Here is a 19,126-nt window from a genome sequence, read left to right as displayed (position 1 = left end):
TATCTGGCTGCAAGGACATTCTAAGAAAGGGTTCGTGTGTGTGTGTGTGTGTGTGTGTGTGTGTGTGTGTGTGTATGTATGTATTATTTTGCTTTTATGATTCTGGGCTCTTAGTTAAAGGGAGAACTGACTAAAAAACACCACCACCTCATGTATATCACATATCACGTATATCATGTCTTACTGAAGCTACTAACAACTTTGGTGTTTTGAAGTTATTTTGGACTTTGATTTGTTTCGAGGCAGGTTCTTATACTATATCCTGACTAATGTGAAGATCATTATACAGTCCAGGCTGAACTCAAAATCAGGGTAATCCTTCTGCCTCTGCCTCCAGAATGTTTCCTGAATACTTTTGATACTGCTGCCTTCTCCTTTCTTCATAGAAGTCTTATGTCTTGATCAGTGTGGCAGGGATGTGTGTCAGCACTGATGTGTGGATATTGGTATGGGTGTATATGTGCATGTGTATGAGTACACACACACTTGTCTCTGTGTGTGCAAGTGTAGATGCCAAAGACTAGCAATCAGGCGACTTCTTCAATAGCTCTCCATCTTATTTTTAAGGCAGGGTCTCTTACTGAACCTGGTACTCACCAGTGTACTAGACTGACTATTCAGCAAGACCTGGGGATCCTCCTGTCTGTCTCCTTTGTGCCTGGATTACAGGCATACACTGCTTGTTGGGCTATTTATATGAATACTGGACATCAGATCCTGGTCCTCATAGTTGTAGTGCAAGTATTTTACCAAATGAGCTATCTCCACAGCCCTTTATCTCTTGGCTTCAATGACATCATTCTCTACTGGTTCTGGAACAGCTACTTCTGGTTCAGCTTCACTTGCCTGCCCCATAATGAATGCTTCCAAGAATATTGTGGACAGTCTTCTCTCTTCTTATTGCAGATCCTTTCCTCCTGTTCTTTTGTTATGAACATTTTTTCCTAAGAGTTCAGGCACCTGAGATTCTAGATAATTCTCATTTCTACATCTTTAGTCCAGACATCTCTAAGTTGCAAGCCTTTATGCTCAGTGGTCTATTAGGCCTTTCCCTAATGTCAAATGTCTCAGATATCTTGGTATGTCTAAATGTTCCCATCTCCCAAAATCTTAAGCTTTTCTCATCCTTTTATTGTATTTGATAAAAATTTACTAAGCCAGCATTTTGCTAAATTTACAGACTTGGGCATTAGTCCAGACAGAGCTTTCTCTGTAATCTACAGTCAGTCCTATGTATCTACCTTCTTAACATACTTATATAACTTGTTTCATCCTTTGGAAAATCCCCTAGTTTAGACTCTTATCATCTTTGGTTCAGATGGCCACTGGGAACCTCACAAGTGTAACATGAGGAATCACAGGAACTATAGTGTCCCTGGGAGATAACTTAGAATATCTAGATGACCTACTATTTAGTGGTGACATTTTAGTAATAACAACAGAAGCACAGCCCAGTGAAAGACATAATCAGTAAGCTGGACTCTGTTAAAATGAAAAACTTCTGATCTGAGAAAGACTCTATTGAGGCAATGGATAGACAAGCCACAAACAGTAGAAAATACTTGCAAAAGACACATCTGATGAATGACTATTATGGGAAATCTAAAAGCAAATTGGTAAAACTCAGCAATGCAGAATGGACAATTTCAAATGGTCCAAAGATGTTAACAGACATCTCACCAAAGACACGCAAGTGGCAAACAAGTATATGATATCATAAGTCACTGGGAATGTGCAAATTAAAATGAGATAGTGCTGCTTTTCTGTTAGAATGGCCAAAGCCTGGAATTTAACACCAAAAAAAATGCAAGAACAGTAGCTCTCATTCGGGGTTGAAGCACATGATGGCATAGCCATGCTAGAAGGCAGTTTGGCAGCTTCTTGTAGAACTAAACATAGTCTTAACCATATGATCCAGCAATTGCCCTCCTCAGTATTTACCAAAGGGTGTTAAAACTTCTGTCCATACAAAAACCAGCACACAAATGTTTACAGCAGCTTTGTTCATAATTGGCGAAACTTGGAAGCAACCAAGAAGCCTTTCTGTAGATGAAGGGATAAACAGTGATATACCCAGAAAGAGGGAGATTATTCAGTGCTAAAACAAAATGAGCTATCAAGCTGCAACAACAATGGGGGGAGGGCTTAAAAAAACTGAAGTGCATATTACCAAGTGAAATAAGCCAGTCTAAAAAGGCTACATTGTGTATAATTCTAACTATATGACATTCTGGAAGTTAGAACCATGAAGGCAAAAAAGATCACTGGCTCCCCTGGGAACAGTGAACTTTTAATTTGCATATTCCCAGTGACATATGATGTCATATGTTTGTTGTCAAGAAAGACAGATGAACAGGCAGAGCACAGAGGATTTGAGGGCATTCTAACAGGAAAGCAGCAGTATCCCATTTTAGTTTGTCTGTGTTGGCTGATATATGGCATGTGCTTATCCAAACTCACACAGCGTACAACAGAGAGTCCTGAAAAAAAGAAGAAAAACACAGAGTTAGGGTGGTCATGGTTGTACAGCTGTGGCTGGGGGATGTTGATAATGAGAGAAGTTCATGATATAATGAGCAGGGGTGTAGGAGAAATCTCTGTCCCATCATCCTATTTGATGTAAACCCAAATTTGTCCTATAAAGACTCATTTAAAAGCATTGCAGGGGAAATAGGCTGGGAAGGTGGTTCAGTTGGTAATTGCTTCACACCTAGCAGGGCTAGAGTTTGGATCCTTAGCATCTAGGAGAGTGTCAAACAAGGATGACACATCTAATCTCAGAACCCTGTAGACAGACATAAGGAATCCCTAAAGCAAGCTGCCCAGCTAGACTAACTGAATTAGGTCTCTTAGTGTTCAGACCAGAGACATGCCTCAATCATAAGGTGGGGAGCAGTGGAAGAAGACACTTCCTGTCAATCTCTGTGCTCAACATGCACATGTCTGCACATGCACCAGTACACACATGTGTACCCACATGCATGTACACACGCACACAACACACACACACACACACACACACCATTTCAGGACCAGGGAGATGACTCAGTAAACACCTCCAAGAGTCGAAATACAACTTCAGAATCTATGTGAAACAAGCCAGGTATGACACACACTTGCCCTAGAGACAGCAAGACAGAGACAGAAGAATCTCTGATGATCACTTGCCAGCCAGCCTATAGTCCACTTGGCAAGGTCCAGACCTTTAAGAGAGACCCTATTTGGCTCTCTGCTCCTCCCTGTTCTGGAGATCACCACATCTTCTTGTGCAGTGCCAGCTTCGTCCCTTAGACAAAATGGTGAAGGTCAGTGTAAATGGATTTGGCCGTATTGGGCGCCTGGTTACCAGGGCTGCCTTCTCCTCTGCATCTGGCAAAGTGGAGATTGTTGCCATCAACGACCCCTTCATTGACCTCAACTACATGGTCTACATGTTCCAGTATGACTCCACCCATGGCAAGTTCAACGGCACAGTCAAGGCTGAGAATGGGAAGCTTGTCATCAACGGGAAGCCCATCCCCATCTTCCAGGAGCGAGATCCCGCTAACATCAAATGGGGTGATGCTGGTGCTGAGTATGTCGTGGAGTCTACTGGTGTCTTCACCACCATGGAGAAGGCTGGGGCCCACTTGAAGGGTAAGCCAAAAGGGTCATCATCTCTGCCCCTTCTGCCGATGCCCCCATGTTTGTGATGGGTATGAACCATGAGAAATACGACAAGTCGCTCAAGATTGTCAGCAATGCATCCTGCACCACCAACTGCTTAGCCCCCCTGGCCAAGGTCATCCATGACAACTTTGGCATCGTGGAAGGGCTCATGACCACAATCTATGCCATCACTGCCACTCAGAAGACTGTGGATGGCCCCTCTGGAAAGTTGTGGCGTGATGGCCGTGGGGCTGCCCAGAACATCATCCCTGCATCCACTGGTGCTGCCAAGGCTGTGGGCAAGGTCATCCCAGAGCTGAACGGGAAGCTCACTGGCATGGCCTTCCGTGTTCTTACCCCCAATGTGTCCATTGTGGATCTGACATGCTGCCTGGAGAAACCTGCCAAGTATGATGATATCAAGAAGGTGGTGAAGTAGGCATCTAAGGGCCCACTGAAGAGCATCCTGGGCTACACTGAGGACCAGGTTGTCTCCTGCGACTTCAACAGCAACTCCCACTCTTCCACCCTTGATGCTGGGGCTGGCATTGCTCTCAATGACAACTTTGTAAAGCTCATTTCCTGGTATGACAATGAATAAGGCTACAGCAACAGAGTTGTGGACCTCATGGCCTATATGGAGTAAGACACCCTGGACCGCCCACCCCAGCAAGGACACTGAGAGCAAGAGAGAGGCCCTTGGTTGTTGAGGAGTCCCTGTCCCCAACACTGAGCATCTCCTCACAATTTCCTTCCCAGACCCCATAACAACAGGAGGGGCCTAGGGAGCCCTCCATACTCTCTGAAATACCATCAATAAACATTCACTGCACCCCCCCCCCCCGCAAAAAAGAAGGCACACTATTTTTTAAGGCTCCATTTCTACTTTATCCAAATTTTGACGTCTCTAAAATTTCTGCTGCTACTGCTGCTGCTTATTCTTTCTATTTGGGATGCCTCCTATTGTTCCTCCTTCATTCTTGTCCCCCAGAAAATCTCCTCATTCATATTCAATTGCAGATGAAGCATCAACACCCATCTGAAGCTGTCTTCAACTCTCCCAGGTGCTGCCTCCTTTCCCAGACTTCCATTCTAGCATGATGTCATCAAGGCATAATTGTTTGCAGGTCTGCCTCCTCAAGAGCAAGGACTGCATTTCTTCATCACTTGGAGTGCAATGCCTCGTGTGTTAGGATACAGGAGGTGCTGGGTGATTGCTAACTGCATGACTGCCTTGCACAGAGCTGCAGTGTCAGTAGAGAGGCACATAGAGAGATGCCCAATTGGTGAGCAACAGAATAATCTTTGATGTGCAAGCATCCTTCCTGTCTTGAAATCAGGCCCAAAGTCTGCCTCGTTCATGGGGCTTTCCTTAACACCTTCAGTTTCCATCTGTGCTATAAATGGTAGCATCCTGATGGTACTCCACCAGGCATTTTCACTACATTCCTAATGCTTGCTTCCCAACAAGATAGAAAGATCCTTGAGGATAAGGCTTGTGTCACATCTCCTTGAGTCCAACATGCTTGTTAGACAGCTCCCCAGAAAGCAATAGGCAAGAGGTAATACTCCCTTAGTCACCACAGTATAGACTGCTATCCTCATGAGGCCAGCAGGATAGGGTTTTATTGCTATGAAGAAACACCGTGACCAAGTCAATTCTTATAAAGGAAAACTAGGTCTGGCTTACAGTTTCAGAGGTTTAGTCCATTATCATCACAGCAGGAAGCATGGTAACATGAAGGCAGGCATGGTACTGGAAAAGCCAGAAGAAGACTGTCTTCTAAGCAGCTAGGAGGAAGGTCTCAAAACCCACTCCAACAGTGACCCAAGTCCTCCAACAAGGCCACACTTACTAATAGTGCCACTCCCTAAGCTAAGCATATTCAAACCACTATACCAGCCCAACTCTGGATGGCTATGCTAAAAGTATTAAATTGTAGCTTTAAGGCTAAACAACAGTGATTTGTGAATGTCTTGAACCATGGTAGGGTTCATTAGCATGGTATTCCCCAATATCTGTCATTAATATTCTTCAACCCAATACTGATATTAACATGAATTCTTCCTAAGAAACCACTAAAAAGTAAACAAACCAGTTTTGGGTGTCGTGGTGTAGACCTGTAATCCAAGCACCCAGGAGGTTCATGAGTTCAAGGCCAGTCTGGGATACATAGTGAGATCCTCTCTCAAGCACAAAACAAACCCCATAGACAGGAGTAGCTTGGACTCATGTTTCTATTTTCATTTACTTTGCCTTGCTGTTTATACATGTGTACCTATCTTTCACCTTCCTCATCTCTGGTCTCTCAGGAAACTCGGTAGTGCTGAACACTCAGTCTTTTATTCACAGAACTTGAGTTGTTTTAAGGAAGGAGGAAAAAGGAAGAAGGAAAGGAGAAAGGGAGGAAGGGATGGAGAACAAGGGAAAAGAAAGATAAGAAAAAGAAGAGGAACAAGGAGAAATAATGAGGTTGGAAGGGGGTCAAGTTGCCGGGATACTGAGGAAGCTGGAGGAGGGGCATGGGGGGTGAGTATGATTATGTACATGAAAATATTAAAGATAAAGAACCTTACCACTTCCGTTCCGTATATTGCTGAAATAAAGGTTTTCAGGACCCGCACTGAAAGGCCTCAGGCAATAACTAGATAGCAGAAATTGTTTTATTCTGCCTGCCTGTACAGCTTTGCTTCAAAGCATCTCTCACCACAATACCCCGCCAGCAACACATATGTGTACACCAACACCATACCCAAGATGGGATGGCAGAGATGCATGGAAAACTAAGACTCCTGGTGAGAAGAAAATGGTTTCAGTTGTTGAATACTACTTAGAGAAGTTTCTACGACTGACTTTGACACTGTTTTCTGTTTTCTGGAAAATTCCCCTCCTCTCTACCCAATATCATAGTAGAAGTTTTCTGTTTACGTTTTCCAGGTCCATGGTATGAAGGGCACCGTAGCATAAAAGCAAGCATATGAGTGGCCCACAATAGTATATGTGCTCACATGAGTAAAACACTAGCCAGGGGAAAGTGCTTTTCCCATGCCTATTGTGTATTTATCCTGCTGACTAGTGTGACAGATATGGAAGGATCAGGTGGGAGGCCTTGGTGGTCAGCAAGCCAATACACTATGGGGCACCTACTGGATGGAGTCACTTTGGGACCTCAGAGGCTGAGGGGAAATGGTTCCAGAGAGGTGAGGAGGAAAACATAGGAAGGGGCCAAGACTGCAAAGTCCAATGTTATCTCGACAACAATTCATAGCTTCCAAGTGGCTGTTCATAAGAGACAGAGCCACATGAAGTTCAGGATGTCAGGGATGGCTCTATAGGAGCTGTGCAGTAGACATATAGTTAAAATCAATCCCTGTTAGTACAAAATGGCTCACACTGCCTTTTAAAAGCACAGCCATGAGCATTAAGATGGCTCACGAGAAAAGGCTCTTGCTACCAAACCTGACAACCTGCAATCAGTTGCTGGAGTCCAGGATGGAAGAAGAGAGTAAACTCCCACAATTTGTCCCCCAACCTGTGTACATGCAGCAGGCCTGGTGCAGACACACACCAACACATACATACAATAAATTGTTTAATTTAAACAGAGCCAAGAGGAGCCTCTGGCAATACAGTGATTGAATGTGATGGGGCATCTGAGATAAGGTCCTGGAGACAGAAAGAACCTTCAGCAAAAATATGAGTAACCTTTGAACTTTAGTTAACAGTAATGTCCCAGTATTGATTCATTAATTGTAATAAATGTACCATCCTAAAACAAGAGGATAGTAGCCAGCAACCTAGGCATAGGATATTCGGGAACTTACTCATTGGCTCCGTTTGTCTATAATTTTACATCTGCTTGAAAAACTAACATCAATTTTGCAAAGAAGAGAACATGCTGTGTAGAATATCCCTGGCAACAGAAAGAGGAAGGAGTTGGCCCTTTTTGAAAGAAGGGACTGTTGTCAGGCGCCATGTTTGTAGCGTGATCATCGGGGCCTGTAGCAATGCTGAGTACTTGCTTGCTCTCCCCAAGTTGAAATTTTGGCAGGCGGCTGCAACATTTGTGCACTGATTATAATTTTGAGATGCATTGTCAGTAACCAGGGTATATAATGGATCTTCAACTCTAATTACATTTCTCTCCACAGGTGTCTGGAAAGGCTCCAGATGGGAGCGCACACAACCTCCGCTTTGAGGGGATGGAACGGCAGTATGCATCCTTACCCAGGTAGGAGATAGAGGGGTCTCCCATCCCCAGATCACTCACAAATGAAGCCTTTAGAGATGCCTGTCTGAACTAGAAATCTGGCTTTGAGATGGGGAATATGGTTGAGTTTTGCCTTACTACCGTCTGCTGTGGCCTGGCTGCCATCTTCACATTGTGCTAATAATTGAAACACTTGTGGGTTGTTTTTTAAGGGGAGAGAAATAGTATATCATTACAATTGAACATGTCAGCAAGAATATTGGATACTGAATGGAAATCCTAAGCCATTGCTATAAAAATGGTATTGAACATCCTGCACCAAGCTTAGAGACAATAAAATAGTAAATCCTGTGTCCTAGACGTTTCTGAGAGAAAGAGCAGGCTGGCCTTAACCTTGGAGCTTAGGGTGGGTATTAAAAAGAAGGAGAGAAACTTGAGCCTGGAAGGTGTTTTTAGAATGTGACTGTGTCCTTGAGGCAATACGCAAATATTTCTAAGAGTCACAGACAAGTAGGGGGTAATAGAAAGAAATCCGTGGGAAAAGTTGGCTTGGCCAAACTGACCTAACTTGATCCCCTTAGGCTGTAAGGAGACACCCCTGAAAATGAGATACAATTCGAGAAGGTTGGGGCTGTTACCTGAGAGGTGTGGAGTCCAGTCTTATTAGTCTGCAATCAGGAGCGCATGACAAAGAGGGGACCTTTCCAAGGCTACTTACAGCCAGCTTCCCTGGGAGTCCAATAAACTGAGAGTGTGAGAACTAGCAACTAGCGTGTTCAAAAAGAAACAAAGAAAGGCAAATGCCACACGCCAACCCGAAGTAACTGAGTCTCACCTCAGAAAGGGCAATGGAGAAGGCTTCATGGTCGTCAGATCAGCTGCTGCTGACCCCACTGACTCAGAGACAGTTGCTGTTGAGTGGTCTGTGGGCTCTACTGTGGATGGAGTGACAATCATAATATCCTGAATTTTATGTCAACCACGGCCTAGGTGACCATCTGCTCTTAGAAAAAGTATGATAGGACTGGACAGATGGCTTGCCACACAAGCATCTAGCATAAGGAGTGGAGTTCAGATCCTCTAGTACCCATGTAAACAGTAAGTAGATGTGGTGTCCAACCTGAAATTCCTGCTCTTGTAAGGCAGGGGATCCCTGGAGCAAAGCAGGCTAACTAGACAAACCATAACTACAAGCTCTAGGTTCAATGCACTCCTGAGGCAAGGGATCCCTGGACCAAGCAGGCTAACTAGACTAGCTGTAACCGCAAGCTCTGGTTTCAACTGAGATACCCTACCTCAAAGAGTAAGATAGATCAAGGAAGAAAGACTCCTGATGTCAGCTTTAGGCTTCCACAAGAACATGCACAGATGTCAGATGTACATGTACCCATACAAGTATACACAAATACATACCACATACACACACACACACACACACACACGAAAAAAATCAAGTGTTGATTTTAAAATACAAGAAAACCTTAAATTTAGCAGAGTACCAATGTTTAACATTTTCCCTGGTCTGATGCAGGAAGTATAGACTTTACAAGCTCTGATGCAGCTGTATTTTATATATCTCCCTGTTTCCTTTCTATGTTATCACATAAGGGATTTTCCCCCTTCTTCTACCCCTCCCATCTATGATTAGTTTCCTGCCCCTATTTTTTTCCCTGGCTTAGCATTTTGTTTTCATTTTGAAAAATGGAGTCATTTCCAAACTTCATTTGAAATACAAGGTTTCCGGCTTTCACCGTGGAAGTATATGGAAATTGCAGTTAAGGCATAGAAAGGAGTAGATTCTTAAGGGAAATGGGGAAGGGAAGGGAAAAAAACATTTTAATGTCTTCCTGGCCAGCTTGCATCCTGAGTTTAAAAAAACTGGATATATATATATATATATATATATATATATATATATATATATCAAAACCACAGAAATAACCTTTAAAGCTTTATAAATCTCTCATTCACTAATTCCCGTGTTCTAGTGTTCACCTACTGTATAGAGAAAGCCCTGAGGACATGGAACTGTAGACAGTCCTGGTCTGTCCTTGGGATCCTGTTTGGTAAGCAGGCAAGCAGTAGGCCTTCTCTGCTGCTGCTGCAATGCTCAGGGTAGTAGCAAAGGCCTCTAGGTTTTTAATTCCTGTCTAATTTCCCTAATTGGCCCTGAAAAGCCCAATCATGGCTGACTGCAAACAGGTCTCTTTAGCAATAAACACTGCTGAAGGAGTTTCATGACAAAGACAGTGTGCGGCTGTGTCTGTGGCTCAGGCGCTCTCTGCACAGTGTTTGAATTGGCAAAACCCTGGCAGTTCTGAGACACCAGTGTGGCTGAAAGAGAAGCATCTTAGAAAACAATGTGGCACCAAGTCCCTTCCCAAACACAACGGTAGGAACAATTAGCTGCCGGTGCAGTCAGACCTCCATGGCTGCCTTTCAGATAGAAGTCGCCATGACAGAGCTGAGACAGGTGTGTAAGGCACCAGGATCTTAGTGCGGAATGCACAGACCAGTTTCCATCTTGGGATCCAAAAAAGAAAACACACAGCTCCCTCTCAGGCTGTGTGTACCATCCCGGGAGTCCATGTTTGCCTAGTGAGAAACAGAGACACGTGCCCGGTGGGCCTGTAGGGTGTGCAGATCTAGTTCTGAGGAGAGCCGGTGAAACTGACCTGGTTTTCAACATTCCCACCTAGGTATTATCCTGTCCTCTTAACTGAATCACACCAGCTCGGTGCTCTCTCCCTTTGCCAGGAACGAGGAAAGAGCAGCTATATAGATACCAGGCCCTTCTTTATCACAAAGGCAGGGAGAGTTTAAATATTTATGGAATTAAAATTTTAATTAAAGCTCGGGCTAGGTCTGTCTATAGAAAGTCACTGGTCATCCTTCCAGAGCATCTGGCCTGCCACTGGCTGACTTGGCTCCTAGGTTGTTCATTGAGATGTCAAAAGAGCTTCTAAGGCAAAATCAGGAACCTTCACTTCTATGTCAAATTTGGAAGCCTGGATAGAAAGTGTATCCTCATTTAGGGGCTCATTCCTAAGCTTTTGGGGAACTCCATTATCTTTAAGGCAAACCCAAGCAGGTGGCTGTCAAGCTAAATGACACTACACAAAAATAAAACAGAGCCCTGGCTAGTGCAGGCAAAGACAATTCCTAGCACTGGGTAGTTAGGAGAGTGCCTGAGGCTAAGGGCTAAGCAATGTTAAGTGTTATTGTTAAGCAATGTTAAATCTTCTGCCTCCAAAGGAAAATGACTTTATTTATTTTCTCCTGAGGCTGGTGTTTCTGGAAAGCCTGGTGGCTTGTAATACAACCTCATTAGCAAACCCCAGGCCTTGACTGGGGCCAGTCTTACCAGTCTGTGCAGCCCCCAATTTTCTTTGGTAGTAAACAGTGAAATGAGCATCCCGTTAGTATAGCCTGACACAAATCATTACTCACCTACTCTCTGCAGGTGAGTAGCTGTTTTCTGGGCTGTTCTAACAAGAGAACACCAAGGCACACACTTTCACTAAGGGCCTCGTTTCCATTCCAGCCTACCATCCCCTTCCAATCCTCCCAGGCTCCTTTCTCATTTCACAGGCCCTTCAGCTGTGGGCTGTCTCTGTTCCACCATCTCTTGAGCCTCCATAATTCGCCTGACCCAATCCTGGCCCCCCTGGGATCCCATTATCCTATTCTCTACAGATGGCTCAGTGCATCAGTACCTGATGTTGCCCTTCCAGATCTGTAATCAAGTGTGAGGTCCTAAGAAACAAGCAAGACACTCTGCATCTCATCTGTGGTCCCCTGCACATGGAAGGTGGCTGGAGAAACTCATAAAACCCCTTTTATCATTTCCATTCCAAAATCCACATTAGGCAGCACCAGCTGGACCCCTGCTGCTGGCCAGCATTCCTCTTAATCATGTGATCAGCTCCCTGGGCTCTCCCACAGTGGATGTTCAGACCTTGTTCTACCAAGATGACTAAACATTCCCAAGCAAGGTCTCTAGAGATGACCTCATTTCCTTTCCGTTAGGACCCTGAGGCATCTGACATTAGCCCTGAACTTCTGCTCCCCGCAGCTCTGCCTGCTGTCTTCTCCAGCACACACTTCCCAAAGGGAACGGAGGAGGGTCTAAGCTTGGAGCTGGGCCATGTGTATAGGCCCAGCTTAGTCACTTACCACCTGTGTGGCCTTGGCCAGTGATCCAGTTTGTTCCAGGCTCTGCTTCCTCATCTGCAAATTGGGGGTGACATCAGGTTCTCCATCTAGTGGTGGCAGTGTAAGGATCAAATTCATGACAGTAATGTAATCAGTGAGCAGCCTGACATATTTGAGGGATCCTTTTTTCTGCTTGTTTTTATTTGATCCGTGGGGATGAGATTTTCCTTCCTATAGTGAAGCAAGTTCATTCTCACTGCTGTCTCTGGGACCTGAGAACACTGGCTTTCCTTTTCTGGGCCACATCTCTTTAAGCAGAACCCCCCTTCGGGCTTTCTTCTCCTTGTCTATGATGGTAAATGCAGAGGCTCACCTGCACAGCTCCTAGCCTGTGGAAAATGCAAGGTTAACACCTGCATGTAGATATGCTAAAGGTCCTAATGCAAAATGTGTAGGCTGACACTGGGGAAAGGCCATGAGTCCAGAAAATAGAGAGCAAGATAGCACAACAAACTACTGTGATTGAGCGGAAAGCTGTGCTGAAGGACAGTGTAGGGGACAGTGGGAATCCATATAACAGATCCACAGTGTTGACTTGGATCTAAGCAAGAGGACAGGGCCCATTTCCAACAAGATTTAAGTACAGGTCTAGGATCCTACCCAGGGTAGAAGGCTAAGCATGCAACTCTAGCTGCTCCAGCAGACAATAGGAAAGCAGCACCCCTTTTACTCCTGAGAGGAGCCCCAAATATGTTGCCTAGGTCTGAGCACTGTTGGCTCAGGCCCAGGGGGACAAACATGACTTAGGGCATATAGCTAGGGAGGACAGGGTTATCTCCACATACTTGACTTTGGTCCTCAACTTACAAATGTTGGCTCTATTTCTACAGGTTTCTGACCATGGTCTAGTACTTCTACCTGATTCCACTTACAGCTGTTTCTTTGGTATAAATTCTCTCCTATATATTAAAGGGTTCATTTCTCACCATTGTAATGAAGAATCCAATGGAATGGGTCACCTCCAGACCTCTCTCTTACTGAGGCCCCAGTCACAACTGTCTGCTTCTTACATCCATCTCTTCAGTTCAGGGACAACTCAGAGTCCCTATGCCAAATATAAGCTTCCTCCCTCCTCCCCCTTCCTTCCCTTTATCTTCCATGACATTTGTTCCTCACCTCCTCAGTACCACTCTAAACACTCAGAATTACCGTGTTTGTTGATGTGTTCTGCTCTCATTGGCTGGAATTCCTAGAAGGCACAAACTTTGCCTTACACTACTATTCACACCCATCACTGCATGCAGGACCACACATACAGTGGGCTCTTACTACAGTGGGATAAAGATGAGCATACATTTGTTTTCATTCAAGTAATTTAGGAGAGAGAAATTCTCCAGAGCTTTCTTGACAGTCTGTCTTAAGACTGTTTTCCAATATAGTAAAGATTTCTCCATGAGAACGTCTCTTTTCCCTGGAATCAATACAAGTCCAGACTTCTAAACAGTTAACCCTTCATAGCATTTACTACGTGCCAGGCACCTTTCCTTGCACTTTGCATGTATTGACTGCCTTAATCCTCGCAATACCCCCTTGACTCTATAGCAGCCCTGCTCTTCTGCTCAAGGGCAAGGGCTCTGGGTTAAAGAAAGTAAATTGCCTGAGTTTAAAAGGGAAGTGGCAGAGCTGGGACTAGAACCCATGCCACATACCTACCAGATGGTGGAGTTAACCACTGCAGCTCAATTTTCCTGGCCACAAGTCAGATCCACACACAGTAGTTACAGTACTCCCTTATATTATTTTATCATCTGTTTCACTTCCTCGCTAAACTGTAAGTGCCTTTGAGGACAGGGACTGTGTCTTATTCATCTTTGTATATGACACAGAACATTACTAATATTCAGGTTAAGTAATGCCTTTCAACCATCTCTGTACTGCTGTCATAAAATCAATTCCTTTCCCTCTTCCTGCGGGCCCTTCATTTGAAATATGAACAGTTTAATGTGTAATTGCTAGATGAACATTAAGCAATATACTTTGCCTACCAAAAAGAGAACCCTGTTTTGTTAGAACACTCTTGAGACTGGAAAAAGCAATGTCTGCAAATTGGTACTTTGGTTCTTCAAGATTAAGAGTAATAACTTCTCAAAAGGAAAACTATTATACAAAACCTTTTGGCAGAACGCTGTGTAGAGAGCTGTTATGGAAAAAAAGAACCCTTTTCCCCTGACCAATGGACGACTGCTCCAGCCACATTTGGATTTTGGTCCTGATGTTGCTGTATCCCTTACAACATATGTTATCTGAGAGAAACATATATCTCTGAACATCTCACACAGCTTCCAGCTTGGCTGTGTGATGAGGAGCTGATTTTGGATCAAACAGGCAACTTTAGAAGGGGGAAACAGCTTCTCCTTTCTTCCTGGGAACCCAAAATAAATTCACTTCTAAGTGTGTTGCCAGTGTTTTCAGATTGGATATGATTATATTCCAATCAGTAGAACCCTCCATAAAAGCATATTCCACTGTCTATTCTAGTTGGTTGGTTTGGTCAATTTCGGCTTTCTTGCCTGTGTTTCCTTTGTCTATCCTCAGAAAGACCCTGATCCCAGAGTCATGGCTGTCTGCAAAGGCCTCTGTTCATTGTGACCTATTGCAGCATCATTTTATCTAGGAAGCCTCTAGGTCCCTTCCTGTCATGTCCTTCCATGCTGAAAAGTTCTCCTTTACAACTTTCTTTGACTTCTCCAATTGGCTTCCGATCTGCTTGCTGCTACTGAACTCTCATTGCCAAGCTGGTATTTATTTACCTGTACCTCCACCTCTACCTATACATATATATGCACGTACACACACACACACAAACACACATACACACATATATATGTGTGTGTGTGTATATATATATACACATATATATACATACACACATATATATGCATATATATGCATATATATGTGCATATATATATGCATATATATGTGTGTGTATATTCGTGTGTATGTGTGTGTGTATGTGTGTGTGTGGAGAGAGAGAGAGACAGACAGACAGACAGACAGACAGACAGAATTTGCTATATAGATTGTGTTGACATTCAGGTTCTGCAAGGATTTTCCATCAGAGCTACACTAAGGGTCTTCAGCTGAAAATAATCTAACTCAATGATTCAATTAAAACGAGCAATCAGAACATCATGAACATCTGAGGTGAGGTTGTTCATCTGGGTCTCCAAGCTGCATAGCTAACTATTCTCTGCCATATGCTAGCTTGTCAAATAGCATGCTGTATGGACAGATATGGACTGTTCCTGGCAGTCATGACAGTAGGTAGAAAGTTCTACCAGATTCTGAGGCCCATTCAGCTAAAATTCTGCTTCCCTGAAAGCCTTATTCAGACATTGTGAATCGTGGTCCTTCTCTTGACTTGACACCTTTCTCATGGGACACCTTTATCTGACTGAACTTCCTCACCACCAGAGGCCGGACTGGCAACGATTGCCTCTGCTGATCTGCTGTCTGTGTGGATGCTCAGACACCGCCAACACCTGACTAGAAGGAATCACACACATCTGCCTTTGACAGAGTTAAATGTCTTTTGAAAATCAGGGACACCCTTCTATCCTACCCCACCCACAGCCTGAGCTCACCCATCCTTTCTCCCGAAGTTCACTGGTTTGAAAATCTGGTCCCTGGTCTCCCTTCCCTAGTGAAGTGAACGGCCTGTTTAAATGACCTCTGACACTTCCTCAGTTTTAATGCTCAGGACAAAAATGATGAATTAGCAGCACTTTAATTCTTTGTGAGATGACTATGTGCCCAATGTCAACTCAAACTTCCTGAAAATGCAAAAAGCCCCAGCTTGGAATGTCGCTTTAAGATGCCAAACAGCCGAGATCAAGGGTTAATGCTACTGCCATATCATTTTTATGTCACTTAGTTCCTCGGATAAAAGTCCATTTTAATCAAACTTTTCATCATTTCCTCATAGGCAATATATCCTTGGTGCCAGTTAGAGTATTTGATATTAATTATTCAGTCGAAGGCCTCCATTATGAGTTTAGTTCGAATATTTGTGATTTAAAACATGTTAAGCCCCATTACAGTACTGATGTCCCCAAAGTAATTTTAACTGAATCTTGATGGGCCATATATTAAATTCTATACTTTTTTTTTTTTTTTTTTTTAGCTTTTTGTCTCATTCTCCATAGCAAATTCTAAACTGTTAAGTATTTGTTGGCTAAGTACTTTTTTTAGGGGAAGAGTACGTGCCTGCAAATTCAAGAGTGCCAAATCTGACATTACCTTGGACTTGAAATATGCTAAGCTTGGTACGCTGACTTCCATGTTTTCCCTCTTGTGTATATTTAAAGGCGTGTTAGCATTTACTTCCCGCTTCTCCAGCCAAAAGTAAAGAAGGTTGTTTTGTGCCTAGGCATCTGCTTAATTTAGACTGCTGCTCTCTCGTTTTTCATAGTCCTTGGTAATTCTTGATGTTTTCCTGTTTTATTACCATCCCACCATCTGCCTTCAGAAGCTTGTTGCCCTGGAATTATGGTGGTAAATTTCTTTACAGTACTTCACTGTTGTGTTCAGTGTGTGCACGCTCATTCTGCACCCATTTCCTCCCTGGTGGTTATACACTGCAGCTGTTTGCTGCCGTCCCTTGGCTCACGTTCCTGGGTTTGCCTTATACAGGCATCCTTGTATTAACTTACTGCATGTAGGTCATTAATTCATTCTTGTATCTGATGCAAATATTTTTGCTGTCTGTGTCTTTTAGTTATTTTAGATAAAACATGACATCACTACAACATGTAAGCATCCTGGGCAAAACATTTGCACCTCACCAAATGTGTGGCTGTATTATATTATTCTATAGGAATCATCAACAGTAAAATCATTAGGTATTTTTTCCTCTTTATATGCCAATATCCACATGAAATTATTTCGAAGATCCCATATTTATTCTTGAGCTAATTCATGGTATTTAGAAAGAAAACCAAACTACAAGCAACTGAAGGAGGAGGGGTCAGGTATATAAATGCTTCAAAAACAAGTAAGTCATCTGTGTACTTTCACATGCATGATCTCATTCTGTTCTCTCCAGATAGCTGGCTATCAGTTGCCATGATGTTCTTTTAGTTGATTATTACAAAGTCTTCTTCAAAATAGCAAAAGCAGGACAAGAATCCAAACTCAGCTCTTTCTTCAGATACTTTCCAGACCTTTTTTATTTCTTTTTCCTATACCTAACTGGAGTCGCAGTTGGTTAAAACATCATGCCTTTTTTTTTTCTTTCTGGAGTATAGCTTGCTTATAGAATGGGAGATATCTTAGATCTTTTGAAAAGCACATCCATGAGTTGGGGTATAGCTAAGACACTTGAGGCCATGAGCTCAATCCACAGCAGAGTCCCTGGCACCAAATACTAAATCATTCACTCTAGCATCTTTCCAAAGAAAACGGAAAATGCTGAAACCTCCAGGCTATGAAAAAATAACAAAAGAAAATAGTAGAGAATTTATAAGAAAAAAAAGGATTTTTAGACACTGAATGACATAACTTTTAATCTTATATTCCTATGATGAGCTTTCCCAAGGAAAACTAACTCGACCACATTTTCTTTATTAATCATTAAAGTGTTCATATTGGGAGCAGATAGTGGGATCTGGATGGCTCTAGCTGTACAGAACCTAAGTACTGAGGACCAGGTTCCCAGACCCTAGACTTCCACTTTTCAACACTCTTCTATACTGGGACTTGTAATGCAACATGAGAGACAGAGCCAATACTTGATGAATATCTATTATGTTCTAACTAACGTGGGAGTGCTTTAAACACATTGCTTCATCCAGTTCTTGTAATATCCTGAGGTTTTGGATGAATAAAAATACATTTAAGGATGCCAAACAATATGGTCAAGATTGTGGGTCATTCTGCTTCTTTCTACCTCTGAAGTGCAGGTCTCTGCACTATGTCAAGGTGTCTTGTTCTAGCCTCCCTGAGAACAGTTTGGAGAGACACATTTCATAACCATCTACAATGAGACAGCTCCCCTGGTAGTGAACCAGCCCTAAACTAACACAATATGTAACCTGGGGACAATAAGAAAAACAGGTCCCTGGTAGACATTCAAGATTACTACAAAAAAAGACACCATGAACCATGGAGACCCATTAGCATATGTAGTTGAATACCTACCTCTTCCTGCTGAATTACCTTTGAAACAGTACATTTTGTAAAGACTGCCTCTGTGTTATACAACATAGTTTAAAGTATGTGAAATCAGTTGGTTCTCCTTCAGCAACTCTTGTAGCTAAAAGACAATTCTTAATCCTTTTAGGGTATGGTTCTGGCAGATCCTCGAGGGGTCATGGATGGGATGCAAGTATCAGATCATTGTGGAAGGTTTGCTTCAACTGACTCTGCTACTTCAAATCCAGGGAAAGGGGTATTGGCAGTGGATTACTATGGCAGTGCCACATGAGCCCATCTGTGCCCTTGTTCTCATGTGGCACAGGCCCCATGACCTCAGTCATTATGAGGAAAACACCTTGGTCCAACTCCATCATTTCCAGCAAAGGCAAACATTTGTACTACAAATGGGAAAGGGGCTGGTACAAAAACAACAGCTTCCAAAATGTGCTCTGGCCTATATTCCAAGTCTTCAATTAAGCCTAGACAGAAGTGGCTGGGGCTTGTCCCAGCAGAGCATTGTCCTACACTACAATTAGTACAACTGACCCTTGTGGTTGAATGCAGAATGACATGTTAAGTAGGTGGGAACCTGGCAATTCTCATTGGCCATGCTCCACCAACAGGATGCACTGAGGCATCATTAGTCCCCTTCAAAACTGGCCAGTGCTTAGAAGTAGACAGGGTGGTGACTGCCCAGATAAGGTTTCTGCCTGCTAATTGCCTACATGTAGAGGAGGCAAATGCAGACCCATATCCAGAAATGATAGTGTCTGACAGCCTGGTTTTTTATAAGAAACTAGAAGAAACTGTAATTGTTCTAGCGGGAGTTTAAGATGGAAAACAAGCTATGGTTGAGCTATTTTGAGAAGGCATTTATTTCAGTGAAGTTCTTTTCCTGGAAACATTCATGTAAA

At 43.2% G+C, this 19,126-nt stretch overlaps 1 protein-coding gene across 2 annotated transcripts in view; it reads left to right on the top strand.

Annotated features, from left to right (window-relative positions):
• Pard3b (par-3 family cell polarity regulator beta) overlaps positions 1–19,126 on the top strand; it is a 960,833-nt gene that overhangs the window by 896,589 nt on the left and 45,118 nt on the right. For both annotated transcript variants that reach the window (XR_013109510.1, XM_034497678.3), the window contains exon 22: positions 7,801–7,880. Coding sequence is in view for 1 of the 2 variants with exons in the window: in XM_034497678.3 (XP_034353569.1) it covers positions 7,801–7,880 (80 nt within the window). In the remaining variant the exon portion in view is untranslated. The remainder of the gene's footprint in view (positions 1–7,800; positions 7,881–19,126) is intronic.

The sequence above is a fragment of the Arvicanthis niloticus genome, chromosome 3, assembly GCF_011762505.2.
Source record: "Arvicanthis niloticus isolate mArvNil1 chromosome 3, mArvNil1.pat.X, whole genome shotgun sequence".
In the NCBI taxonomy this organism is placed as follows: domain Eukaryota; kingdom Metazoa; phylum Chordata; class Mammalia; order Rodentia; family Muridae; genus Arvicanthis; species Arvicanthis niloticus.
This window is presented reverse-complemented; position numbering and strand designations above follow the sequence as displayed.